At 39.3% G+C, this 14,689-nt stretch overlaps 1 protein-coding gene across 3 annotated transcripts in view; it reads left to right on the top strand.

Moving 5' to 3' along the window:
- Positions 1–14,689, top strand: part of SMARCAL1 (SNF2 related chromatin remodeling annealing helicase 1) — a 63,595-nt gene that overhangs the window by 23,649 nt on the left and 25,257 nt on the right. For all 3 annotated transcript variants that reach the window (XM_075609723.1, XM_075609724.1, XM_075609722.1), the window contains exon 6: positions 12,261–12,444. In XM_075609723.1, the coding sequence (XP_075465838.1) occupies positions 12,261–12,444 (184 nt within the window). The remainder of the gene's footprint in view (positions 1–12,260; positions 12,445–14,689) is intronic.

The raw sequence follows: 14,689 nt of genomic DNA, 5'->3' as shown, positions 1-14,689 counted from the left end.
AATCAATAGAAATGTGTGGGGGCCACCCCAGTGGGAAATGGGAAGCCTTAATATTCTATTTAAATACCAAAGACTATGGTTAATCCTATTTTTATACAAATGATGTCTTTAAATGTGAAGTGCAGAGAAAGTAGTCACTGACCCAGAGGGTAGATCTCTTGTAATTTATCGTTCACTTTCTGGCTCGGCTATTGCTCTAATCAGTTTATATTCGCCAAACGAGAACCAATCGGAATTTTTGAGATTTATTTCTAGAAACAATTGAACCCAGTTTTCTCTCCTTGATTGTAGGGGGAGATCTAAATATGTTTTTTAACCCCGAGGTGGACAGATCCTCTACCCCAGGCCAGATCCACACAGCCCACGTGCAAAAAACAGCTACAAAATATAGAAGTATAATAAAGGACTTCTTTTTGGTGGACGTTTGGAGGGCACAACATCAGGGCCAAAGGGGCTATGCGTTCTATTCTCCCCCTCACCAAACTTACTCAGTAATAGACAATTTTTTGGTCACAAAAAATATTCTCCAGGCCTCCCTAAATTCAGATATTGGACCTATAACTTGGTCAGACCATGCGCCTACTGACCTAAACCTCACCCTCCCATTTGTAAAATCTAATTCTTTTAATTGGAGATTAAAGTACTCACTACTGAATCACCCCGAAATAGAAAACAAAACTAAATGGGCCTTGAAAGAATATTTTAACCTTAAAAAGGTTGTCACGTCCCCAGTGATGCTCTGGGAAGCCCATAAGGCTACGATTAAGGGTAATTTTTATCTCCATAGCATCCCATAGGAAAAAAGTCAAATCAAAAATATATAAAGAACTAAGTGATAAAGTTATACATTTAAAACAATTACATAAAGCAAACCCATCAAAAAAAATATATAAAGCCCTGGCTACGGCCAGATCAGAGCTGAGTCAGATTCAATTAGAGGATGTTAAAAAGGCCCTGAAATGGACTAATCAACGATATTATGATAAAGGTAATAAGGCAGATAAACTCCTAGAGAATAAATTAAGAGGCGTGAGGGTGAGATCACAAATAATGGCGGTCAAGGATAAAAATAGCAGTGTCATATATAATGACAGAGGAATTGAACAAGAATTCTCTAAATTCTATACAAAATTATATCATTTAAATTTCTTCAAAGGGGCTTCTCAGATTTCAATTTCTCAGGCAATTGATAGATATTTGGAAAACTGTAATCTGCCCCAATTATCCGAGGAGGAAATTAGTGTACTAAATGGTAAGATTAGCCAGACTGAATTAGCGGAAGCGGTTAAAACATTGAAAATATCGAAGGCCTCAGGCCCTGACGGCTTTGCCAACGTTGACTACAAGAGGTTTCTACCTATACTTTCACCATATTTATTGGTGATGTATAACTAATTTATGGAAGGGGGTCCAATCCCACCATCTATGTCGACCGCAAATTTGGCTATTATACATAAAGAGGGCCGGGACCATATGCATTGCGGAAGCTACTGTCCAATCTCACTACTAAGTTGGATTTGTGTCCGGTAGACAAGCTTCGGTTAATACCTGGAAAATAATAAATATAGTGGATCATGTTCACCTCACTGGAACCAAAGCCACTCTTTTAAGGCCGATGCAGAGAAGGCGCTCGATAGAATAGATTGGGTATTCTTAGATAAAACATTACAGAAGTCCAGGCATTATACCAGGAGTCCAGGCATTATACCAGCCTCCGACAGCTTTAGTTAAATTACCAGGGAATAATCCGGACCTGATTAAAATTAAAAATGGTACGAGACAAGGGTGCCCATTATCGCCTCTTCTTTTTGCTCTAACGATTGAACCACTATCTGATCATTTTAGAGCAAATAGTAAAATACATGGTATAGTGATTGGGAAAATAAATGATAACATTTCTTTATTTGCTGACGATATTATTCTGACTTTAGCAAGACCTCTTTACCCAATCTCCACAAAGCATTAACAGATTTTGGGAAATCAGAGGCTTTAAATTTGAACCTCCCAGATTTTGAGATAAAATGACTAAAATTGAATTTTAACTATAGAGGGAACTCCTCACATATTAAATATTTGGGAGTAGATGTGACTAGGAACTACCACTCTTTATACACAAGCAACTACCCACCTTTGTTTGACAAGATCAAAAGAGATCTGTCAAATTGGGAAAGATATCAGGTGTCATGGATCGGGAGAATAGTATCAGTTAAAATTAACATACTCCCATGACTATTATATTATTTCCAGACTCTCCTGGTCCGGATACCTGGCTCCGAGTTGAAAAATATACAAAACAGAATATTTCATTTTATTTGGCAGGGCAAAAGGCCTAGAACAGCTAGATCGGTGATGACCTCAAAGACAAGAGGAGGATTGGGTGTCCCTGATATTTTAAAATATTAACAAGCAGCCCAACTAAGGCAGGTGGTGGTGTGGAACGCCGACCCAACACAAAATTGTTGGTTGGCCATAGAATCCCAATATGCTAGAACGTCTTCCTTGCGAATGTCCTTATGGGCTTTGGATAAAGAGGCGGCGCAAACTAAAATGTTTGAGTTGGGAGCGATGAGATTCCCCTGGGAGATCTGGAGCAGGTTAAAGGGCAAATTCAATCTCGCGTCTCCCGTTTCACAACTCTCCCCTCTTTTAATAACCCAAATTTCCCTCCAGGTTGTGATTTATAAACAATTTGATCAATTTAAAACTTAATACATTAGAGTAGTTGCCGACCTATTGAATAATGGGGAACTATCTTGTTTCCAAGAGCTCCGTACCAGATATGAAGCACCAGACCTTAAAATGTTTCAATATCTTCAGATTAAGCACTTCCTACAAAAATTTTACCCAAAATTAGTGTTCACCTCCCTCACAAGTTTTGAAGCATTATGTAGGAGAAGTAGTTATCAAAAAGGTTTGATAACTAGAATATATACCGGATTGGAGGCTTCGGTCACTTCACCTGACCATGACTATATGCTCAAATGGGTGGCAGATTTGAATATAGAAATTGAACGAGATGATTGGGAGGATATATGGGAGTTTGTTGCAAAAACTTCCATATGCAAAACTATTAAAGAAAATATATACAACATTTTATTTTACTAGTACCTCACCCCAAGTTGCCTGAAACAAATCTACCGTCTGGTGTCTGATCTGTGCTGGAGGGGTTGCGGGCAAAGAGGCGATATGGTCCATATTTGGTGGACTTGCCCGGCGATACGGAAATATTTGATTACTAACCAAACTATTATTAAAGAAATAACGGACGTGTCCATTACTATGGATCCACTGATTTTTCTGTTGGCTAAACCAGTTGAAGGTGTCAATCGCCCAATAAGAAAACTGATCTAATTTATTCTGATGGCAGCTAGATGTGCTGTGGCGGCCTCTTGGAAGAAGATAGCCCCCCTCTAGGCAAACTGTTAAGAAAAGGATAAACGAGGTGATGCTGATGGAGAAATTGACAGCCTTTTTGAAGCAGTCAAACGACAAATTTGATAAAATATGGGAGCCATTGCTAGGTCGGTGATTGGAACTGATACTACAGGCGAACAAGGGGGATCACTGCCCCCTCCCCCCTCTATCTCTCATGCTCTTTACTCTTTCTTTGTCCTTTCTGTAGGACAGTTATTAGATAACGCAATATGATACCTGTTACCATTTAGAGGGAAATCAACACACTTATTGTAGTGCTGATAAATGAAATTAGGATGTTAACCAGGTGTTATTGAATATTTCCTGTTTTTCTTAGTTTGTATATTTACTGGAATAATACAGTGTTCTGTATTCAATCAATGTTCTGAGATGTGCATTTTATGTTCATCCATTAAAAAATATTTAACAAAAAAAAAATATATATATATACAGCTCAACCCAGTTATAACGCGATCCGTTATAACGCGGATCTGCTTATAGCGCGATGCAAGCGTGGCTCCCAATTTTCGTATTTATGAATACTTTACAACACTATTATTAGTGTCTTAAATACTTTATTGTACAATGCATACAATTGTACATTATTTCTAACGCGATCCGCTTATAGCGCGATGTGATTCTTTGGACCCCAAGCACAGCGTTATAAGGGGGTTGAGCTGTGTATATGTTATCTTTAACTGTTCATGCAACGTCTTTTTATATACTGTATACCCTGTTCACTTAATGGAACCATGTATTTGGCAATATAACTCTGTGCCCAGGACATACTTTGAAAACGAGAGGTAACGCTCAATGTATTACTTCCTGGTTAAAACACTTTATAAATAAAATAAGTTCAGGCTTGTAATAGCTCCAAGAATATTTACCAAGATTCCTGTTGTAATTGGAGCAAACCCGAGGAAAAGAGGTATTGTGGTATGGCCATATCTGCATGACCTATTATTTGGAGCAAGTCCCAGTCAGATTGCCCATCCACACACAGATTGTGTTAGAGGAGTTATCAAAACACAGGTGGCTTGTTAACTGGGGAAAAAGTCAGCTGATACCTCTCCAGCGACTTACATTTGTAGGGTTGTCATTTATACAGCCACAGTAAAGGTGTTTCTTTCACTAGTAAGAATTTCTCTAAATATGTAACTGAAACCGCATTCACCTAATCAAATAACAGGAGAATGGAAATATAGCTGGTGCTAAAGGGTTAATGTATGATATTAACAGTGTTGATCAAAAAAGAGATTTGATCAGAAAGATGATCCTCTATATATAGCACTCTAAACCTATATAGTATTTAATTATGGACATAAATGGTTGTCCAGCAAATAGTGCTGTCGGAATCACCGTAGAAGTCAAAAACAATAAAATTTTATTACGTCTTAATTGACTTTAAAAACAGATGCAATATTAAAAATCCCCATTTGATTGTGGCTATATTGGATACCAAATAAGTGTTGGAAATCAAACTATAATTCTATCAATATCCAGTCATCCAGACCTGTGAGTGTATAGTATGAAAACTGCTGTATGAGCTTATGTTTGTTTCGAAAAACAAATGCTCCTATATATGTGATAGATTCACAGTCAAAAAGTCGTATGGTATCTAGGATCCCCTTTACCAAGGGAGTAGCTAGCCTTTAATTGGCTCTTGTTGTTGTGTAGAGAGAGATCCCACAATGATGCTTTATATAGATATTTGGAACATAGTATTCAAAATGTAAAGTGATACCAAAGTCTGCTCATATAGTCATACATTTGTAGCAGTGAAGTGGTTGATTTGTATCATAAAGCCCAAAAGAATCTTGTTACTGGCTATATATAATCACCACTAGCAGTATCTATTTCAGCTGCTAATGCAAACGACACCGCCGTGATATATGCTACAATAATGACATCTTCTATTCCAAACACAACATAGATGTTATTGTGTAGCAATACACGGATGGTAACCTAAGTCAACAGAATAGTATAATGATATACCCAGGGTCTGCAGCAAACAGCCTGTAGTGCTGTAGATAATTAATCACATCTGGCGTATATCATACACTAATAGTGCATATTGCTACTGGTATAACAAAATTGTATATAGCTGTATTGTACATGTTAAATCTCAACAAATTGTTGTATCGTTTTGCAGTTATCAGGAAATGACATGAGCCACACAACATAAGCCTCATTAGATACTCAGTGTCTGCAACAATGGGTATAAACTCGTAGATAGTAACAAAGCCACTGCACAATACAAGCCTGCTCGTCTGCTAGATTCCGGATGCTGCCACTGATTGTGACGTCACCGCCGTGACGCACTACGTTCCCCGACGTACGTTTCACATGTTACACACGCTTCATCAGGGGGAGGAGGGATAGGATTATGCTCCTTACCGGTGAGTCTTAAATACACCTTTTGGGTACATCCCACTACCGAAAGTAGGCGGAGTCTGACCCAAAGGGGGCTGTTCGGTCCATAGGGAGAATGGAACCTGAACTATAATAGTGTCCCTTGGAAGGATTAACCCTGCGATTTCAGACCTTTATTAAAGGTTGACTCAGAATACAAGATTGTATATTGGACTGTATATGGATGTTGATACATAAATAAATGAAATAAAAATGTGTTTGTTTAATTATTGTGTATATTTATTGTGTGATTGGCCTCAGATGTGTATAGGTAAGTAGAAATATAATGAGTTATATAAGACCTATCCATTGTGAGCAATACAGGTCAAATATAGCTATATGCTGTTATGTGGTGTGTGTAATATACAAGCATAGGATTGCAAATTAGTGCATTGTGCAAATAATTACATGAGCTACCTGAGTAAATAATTTTTATCAAATATAGTAACAAATATTGAGGTACTGACAAATTTGTCTAATTTCAATTACTAATCTTAGAACCTATTATTAATGTGAAAATATAATTGAGGGATATGATGTGCTTGTGTAGGAGTGTGTTTTAAATTAAAATAAAAGACCTGCCCATATTGGTCAATGCAGGTCACATCATATCCCTCAATTATATTTTCACATTAATAATAAGTTCTAAGATTAGTAATTGAAATTAGACAAATTTGTCAGTACCTCAATATTTGTTACTATATTTGATAAAAATTATTTACTCGGGTAGCTCATGTAATTATTTGCACAATGCACTAATTTGCAATCCTACGCTTGTATATTACACACACCACATAACAGCATATAGCTATATTTGACCTGTATTGCTCACAATGGATAGGTCTTATATAACTCATTATATTTCTACTTACCTATACACATCTGAGGCCAATCACACAATAAATATACACAATAATTAAACAAACACATTTGTATTTCATTTATTTATGTATCAACATCCATATACAGTCCAATATACAATCTTGTATTCTGAGTCAACCTTTAATAAAGGTCTGAAATCGCAGGGTTAATCCTTCCAAGGGACACTATTATAGTTCAGGTTCCATTCTCCCTATGGACCGAACAGCCCCCTTTGGGTCAGACTCCGCCTACTTTCGTTAGTGGGATGTACCCAAAAGGTGTATTTAAGACTCACCGGGAAGGAGCATAATCCTATCCCTCCTCCCCCTGATGAAGCGTGTGTAACACGTGAAACGTACGTCAGGGAACGTAGTGCGTCACGGCGGTGACGTCACAATCAGTGGCAGCTTCCGGAATCTAGCAGACGAGCAGGCTTGTATTGTGCAGTGGCTTTGTTACTATCTACGAGTTAATAACCATTGTTGCAGACACTGAGTATCTAATGAGGCTTATGTTGTGTGGCTCATGTCATATCCTGATAACTGCAAAACGATACAACAATTTGTTGAGATTTAACATGTACAATACAGCTATATACAATTTTGTTATACCAGTAGCAATATGCACTATTAGTGTATGATATACGCCAGATGTGATTAATTATCTACAGCACTACAGGCTGTTTGCTGCAGACCCTGGGTATATCATTGTACTATTCTGTTGACTTAGGTTACCATCCGTGTATTGCTACACAATAACATCTATGTTGTGTTTGGAATAGAAGATTTCATTATTGTAGCATATATCACGGCGGTGTCGTTTGCATTAGCAGCTGAAATAGATACTGCTAGTGGTGATTATATATAGCCAGTAACAAGATTCTTTTGGGCTTTATGATACAAATCAACCACTTCACTGCTACAAATGTATGACTATATGAGCAGACTTTGGTATCACTTTACATTTTGAATACTATGTTCCAAATATCTATATAAAGCATCATTGTGGGATCTCTCTCTACACAACAACAAGAGCCAATTAAAGGCTAGCTACTCCCTTGGTAAAGGGGATCCTAGATACCATACGACTTTTTGACTGTGAATCTATCACATATATAGGAGCATTTGTTTTTCGAAACAAACATAAGCTCATACAGCAGTTTTCATACTATACACTCACAGGTCTGGATGACTGGATATTGATAGAATTATAGTTTGATTTCCAACACTTATTTGGTATCAATATCCAATATAGCCACAATCAAATGGGGATTTTTAATATTGCATCTGTGTTTTTAAAGTCAATTAAGACGTAATAAAATGTTATTGTTTTTGACTTCTACGGTGATTCCGACAGCACTATTTGCTGGACAACCATTTATGTCCATAATTAAATACTATATAGGTTTAGAGTGCTATATATAGAGGATCATCTTTCTGATCAAATCTCTTTTTTGATCAACACTGTTAATACTAGTAAGAATTTGCAAGGTATAGAAACAGCGCGTTGCCTCTGAAATCCATCAAATCCAACAGCACACGATTTGTATGAGAACCATGAGTATTTACATCTACAATCAAAGCAATTCCATGTGCTCGCCTCCACATGAGAACTCTTAAATATAACTTCCTAGCCTTATGGAACACATCCAAGGGATCTGTCACCGATGATAAAGATTTCAGGAAAAGTAAATTCGATGATATGCTGGGAAACTAAAACCGATCTAAATGTGATGGATTTTTAGCAGATCGTCACTAGATTCTCTTAACGACAGATGCAAGTTTGAAGAGTTGGCGGCGCTGATCTCAACCAAAAACTCTGTCAAGTTGTGTGGGATCAAGAAAGCCAGGGCGCTACCGCCACTGTTTTGAAAAGCCATAAATCTGGCATTGGTGACGTTCCAGATCTCCAGGGAACATCAGTGAGAATACATTCACACAATCGGACGGCCGTGAATCATGAGAGTGGAACCAGAAGTTCTCAAGCTATGGAGGAGGCTCGAAAAATGTTCAATTGGGAAGAAAAGGACGTGCCCCAAATGTTATCGCTTCCTATTTCAGGGAAACAAAGGCTGACTTCCTCAGATGCATCCAGGGAAATGGGCATTAAACAACATTTTCCAGCGGTTGGTCAATACCTGGGGTATTCCAGAGTGTGGCAGTAAAAGCAAATGCAAAACTTCCACGTGTGTTTTTTTTGTTTTTTTTTTTAGTTAAAAAATGAAGGTGCAGAGTATCTTTTGTTAAAGATGATGCCTACTCCACCGAGTCTTCTATTATCTGTACCTCTAATAGAGTAGGTGTGCGCTTTTGCGTTCAATGAGGCTTTCATCTTTTCGTCTAACTTTACTAAGGCCAGCAATATACTATTTAATCTTTTCAAGTTTGTTTTCCCGTTCTTGCAGTGCTGCTTCACTGGAGAGTCCGGCAGCTGTAGGTAGCCAGGTTTTAGGTTCGAATGACCGCTTCTGTTTACGCTCCGGGGATTCTTAACACTCTGCCTTCATGCATTCTTCCTGAACGCTGTCAAGCCCAGGGACAATCCAGACTTCGGAGAATGAGGGCCGTTGCTTTTTTGTGTGGTTTACATCTGAGCCCTTACTTGCTATACTGGCCTCATTAGCATGTTGGCAAGTACATTTTCTACGTTCGCCTGGTATATTGTTCAAGCTTTCATAGTATGGTTAAACCAAGGAAAGGGAAGGGAGAGACTAATGATCAACTGTATCTACCAGCTAATAGACCAGGCTAAACAATAATAATAATAAATGGCAGGTGAACACGTGGACTGGGGTACAGACAGAAACAAAAATAGAAAATACTAAGGTACTCTCTGGAGATAAATCCACTTTGTTGCATGCCACCAAAAGGGAAAAATTAAATAACTTTATTAATCGAGGGGTTAAGTAAAACATATTACTGTACAAAATAGAGACTGATTAAAAATATATACAGCGTATAGGCGTGACTACCACCTAAGCTTCTTACTAGTGCTGGTTGAAATAATGCCAGGGTAAGTCGCAAAGGAATAAATGGACGGAAGTGTGGAGATAACGTTTCAAACAAAATTAGCAAATGCGAACCGGTAAAGGTTAACACACTATATAAATAAGTAACCAGGTCACATAACACTCAGAGGTGATCAAATAAGGTCACCAAGAGGGTGAACCTCAGAGGGAACTATAGGATGACAGATGATTAATTAGTCAGTATAAATTGCAAGCCTAATTATAAGCAACACTGCACAAAACTGATGGTAGAATTAGTGTAGTGAATAACCAACCCAGGTATAAAAGACCTGTATATATTTTTAATCACTGTCTCTATTTTGTACAGTGATATGTTTTATGTAACCCCGCGATTAATAAAGTTATTTAATTTTTCCCAGTTGATGGTTAAACCTACCAGCACATATGACACTATACATCTTGCTCAACACCTGTTGCCACCTTCCCTCCACTTAGAGAGAGAACTACATCAGGATCAGGAGCTGCATGTGTTGTGTACTTCAATAAGTCTGCCTGAATAATTATAAACATGGCCAATTAGGTGGCATTTGTTTTTCAGTTCTCTTTCTGCATGTCCCAACATATCTAGATCTCCAATCTGGAGACTAGTTTATTAACTGGAGACAGATGTTACATCCTCTAATCACTTGTTGCAGCAGGAAAGCAAAATGCTTGCCTTCTGTGAAATGAGTTTCTCTGGTAATAAATCAGAGCACATTTTAGCCTGTGTCTTGCAACTGGGCGGCTGCAGAAGGCTTGAGTACTGCTTCTTATTCTGCCCACACAAAAATAGGCCATCGCCTGCTGCAATGGTTTGTAACAGAGTGGTCAGCCTTTATATAATGCAGAGATTTGGTTTAATTCTTTTTGCACTTTGTTTTACAAACCGATCATGTAGGAGCATAGTGATCTTGTGACAACACGCGTGCGTTTACACAACTTGTGCTGCGATTCACTATCCTCCGATTTTAGCACAGGTTGAACTTGATGGACATTGTCTTTTTTGAACCTCATCATCTACTATGTAACTGAGATACAGGTTATCACACTGCGGTGTGGTTATTTACTTAATTGGCGGCCGACATGGGATTGCAGTGTAATAACCCACATCATTAGTAAATCTTCCCATATAATGTCTCGTCATCCATCACCTAAAGTGGTATTTAACGTAATCATTCAACGTGGATCTGTTTAGTGTTAATAAAGCACATTTACCTTAAATCATTTTAGGAGGGTTGCATTTTTGCTTATTACTAGAAGTTGCAGCTATCAAATATAAAAATAAACCCATATATACATGTGTTGGATTTAAATAATATCGACGTATAACCAAAACATATATATATTTTTTCTTTTTCCACTATTGAAATTAAAGAAGATTAATGTTACTCCACATTCCCCATTTACTTTCTATTATATGCACTGCTAGCAAGTGTGGAAGCTTTCATGTTTATTTTTAAGACCTTGCATGAGAATTTGAAGCTGGCGGAAGAATGGAAAGCTGTGAATTAGGGAGTAGAAAGGATTGCTGCTCTCCTCCTCCATGGGAAGCCGGGCTGCTGGTGCGTGCTGGCTTCCTGGAAAATAAAAAGGACTGGAAATTCTGCAAAGTAATTCAGAGAAGCCTAGTTTGATGTGGTTTCTTAGAATGGCAGTATTAATTATTTTGTATTTTTTTTAAGGCATGTGAATGCGCATAACTTTTACCTGACGTTCGGTATCTGACACTGGGGAGAGAGAGAGGGAGAGAGATTGACCTAATACTAATTGACCTAATTTATTGTTCATAAAACACTATGTGAAAAACAAAAATAGCAGAACACGCAGCTGCAAATATGTCTGTAGGTTTCGTGTTACAAAACATAGAAAACAGCACTTTCTAAGAATGAACTTTTTAGTTAAACACACGGTGCTTTTTCTGCTTCAGCAAAATTTGGCCACAACGCACCTTCTGCATTAATGCCGTAATATATACTATTAAACGTTCTTGCATTATGTTCACATTATTTTCTCCCCTGTATGCTGCGGTTAACATGGCTACCTCCATCTTCACCCGTATTTTAGCCTATTTTGGTTTTGCCGTTTCGTACAAATGAACATGTAGGATGAAGCCACGAGGCGGCCTTGATTAGGGTTCCAGGTTCTGCCTTTTTAACAGAGTGGACACACCATTGTCATCACTTTCCTTTGCTTATATTGTCTAATTTTCTGTCACCTCAAAGCTCTGAGTACTGCTCTCCATGCTTAGTTGTGGATTTAAGGATGGTCTAGCACAGGGCTTGCCAACTCCAGTCCTCAGGGGCCACCAACAGGTCAAGTTTTCAGGATATCCCTGCTTCAGCACAGATGGCTCAGGCAACGACGGTATAGCACATTAATCAGGATGAAGGCCTTTGGACCTGTGATTTCCAGTTTCCAGATGTCACTGTAGTAGGAGCATTTACTTAAAAACAATAAAAACACACCGCCAGTCTAAATGAATAGACAGCTGGGAAAAGGGCAGGCAATATGTTCTCATGCCATTTATCCGAGAAGGGATAACGCTTCTTTTGTTGACTCCTTGTAGTTGAAGCGGTGCGTGGCATCCAGCAGGTGGAGATAGAGCCTCTCCCCAGGCCGGTGGTTCAAGCCTTTGCGCCCCAGTTTGAGCGAACCTCCACTGATCGCTTGGAGATCCCAGAGGTGGACCTTTCCCTGGTGGATTCCAAACTCGTGAGCAGCCTGATGCCTTTCCAGATGGAAGGAGTAAAGTAAGTGATGATCAGCTTAAAATGAGGTGGTATTCATAGGACAGGTACTGTATGTGCAGGTGAAAACTTTTGCAATTCACAACACTTTTTTATAAAGGACTTGAAGATGCCTGGCAGAGTTTAGAGGAGTTTGCATGGCAGGTAAAATCGCTCTCCATAGAGCAGTATGAGCAAGAGGCACAAAAAGGGCCACAGTTACCATTGTATCAACATGATGACCCTATTCGCACACATGGCATGTCTATCCACTTATTCTCCTACAACATTACCTTGGTAACACTGATGGGCTCTGTGCTGTCACTAGGTGTCTGAGAATGTGCATCATTTGTGTTACTAGCCCATCTCTCCAACATAAAATGAAGACGTAGCTGTAACGTACACAAAAGCTGCTTCAAAACTATGTTTAAATGTCTTGTGTCAATGCCTTTCTTTATACTGTTCAGTGTGATCATACAAGAATAAGTGTTTGAAAGAGAGCACTTTGGGGAATATAAAGAGCATGCTGACTGCCAAAAAGTAGTAAAGTAACACACCTTACAATGGTGTCTCGGGCGTGTGATCACAGTGAAAGTGTTAACATGAAACCAGCAAGACTAGCACTAATAGGAGAGGGAGGAAGGTTGTCAAAAGGGAGGCATGAAACTAGGGAACATTTTGAGAAGAAGCTGGAACGATTTGTGTAATCACCAGTGGAAACTAGTGTTCGAGTGAATTCATATTTCATGTATACACATGCACCACTAACATCTCCTGAAAACTCATTTCCTTTTGCGTACCGATGTAGCCACGGTTATTCTACCCGAGGCGCGCAGCAGCGCGACATACACAACGCATCAGTGGGAGAAGTGGGAAGTGGCCATGGTATTGAATCGGCTAATTCACCCGCTGGAGCACACCACAATCCGCTGGTTGGCTACACCTGTATTTCTCACCGAACATTCTCCTAGTGAAAATACCATTATCCAGAGTATGTGTCTATCCCCACAATCGAACGTGATAAAGCCGCCACGTCATGTTATAGTTTAGTTCAGCCTTTTAATTCACAGGTAAAAACAGTATCCCAAGGCTGTGGCATCTGTCCGCGCTGGTGCACGACTGTGCACGCTCATCGCGGGCGCGTCTCGGCCGAGCGATGTGTGAACTTGGCTGCAGGAGATTGGGGAGGTGTGGCGGACGCGTCACGAAGCTGGTTCGCCCTCATTGGATGTACCGCTCACGTGACTGACATCGCGCGGCCGCGCTTGAAAATAATTTTTTTCCCCGTTCTTTTCAAACCGTGGTCGCACCATCGCGCTCCGTTATTCAGGCACTAGGGACGGCCGCATAGGGATGATGCCATTTGTGTTTGTTGTGCGCGTGATAATCTCGGCATAATGTGCCCTTGCGCGATATGCTGTAAAGTTGTCTTCTAGAGACGAGCGAGTTCAGAATGTTAGAACCCGACACCCCGAACTCTCGCAGTCGGAGCAAAAAATTAGCACAATGCTATTGGCTTAATTTCAAGCGGACTATTGCGTTTTGGGGGGGAGGGGGGTGTTGGACTCTCAAAATCCAAACTCGCTCATCGTTGCCGTCTTCCCCTTTCTGTGTAATATTTCCTGTCCATTCAAATCATTGTGACTAAAGCGAATTCAAAATCTTGCGTGTTGAGCACCTGATACCAGATAGCATCCCATAGTGGGGTTTTTTTTTTGTTCAATTTACAGAACAAATTGTATTCATGCTCAATATATTTTGCTCATGACATGGGGTGCTTTGAAAATGAACTACTGCATCACTATGCCATCTGAATGACTTGGCTGCATTAAATGGACCATGTCTACTGAAGTTAATGCAGTGTTGCTATGAGTCCTGATCAGACTGGGAAACCATTGATTTTATGCACAGCAGGAAAAGCTTTTGCTACTATGAGGCAAATGAGCTTGAATATAAAGAATATGAAGCGTAAACAAGAGCTCAATGTGTTTTAGTGCCAACACATCAGAACATGTTTTGTTTACCTTCATTTCCTTCTCTCTGCCTTTTCTTATGTTAAAGTATTGCTATTTCCTTCATGGGTTATCAAGTAATGGCAAAGAATCTCCATGCAGCCCCAACTCCGTAAACCTGGTCATTTGCCCCTGTGACTTTAAGGGGGGGTGGAGGGGGAGATGCAGAAAACAAGTCGGAAAGAATTGTACACATCACAGCTTTGGGGTATTATCACAACATTGGGGTATCAGCGTACACCCTAGATCTTTTTAAT

This window comes from Ascaphus truei, chromosome 7 (assembly GCF_040206685.1).
Source record: "Ascaphus truei isolate aAscTru1 chromosome 7, aAscTru1.hap1, whole genome shotgun sequence".
Lineage (NCBI taxonomy): Eukaryota > Metazoa > Chordata > Amphibia > Anura > Ascaphidae > Ascaphus > Ascaphus truei.
The sequence above is the reverse complement of the archived record's forward strand: the minus strand, read 5'-3'. Positions and strand labels throughout refer to the sequence as shown.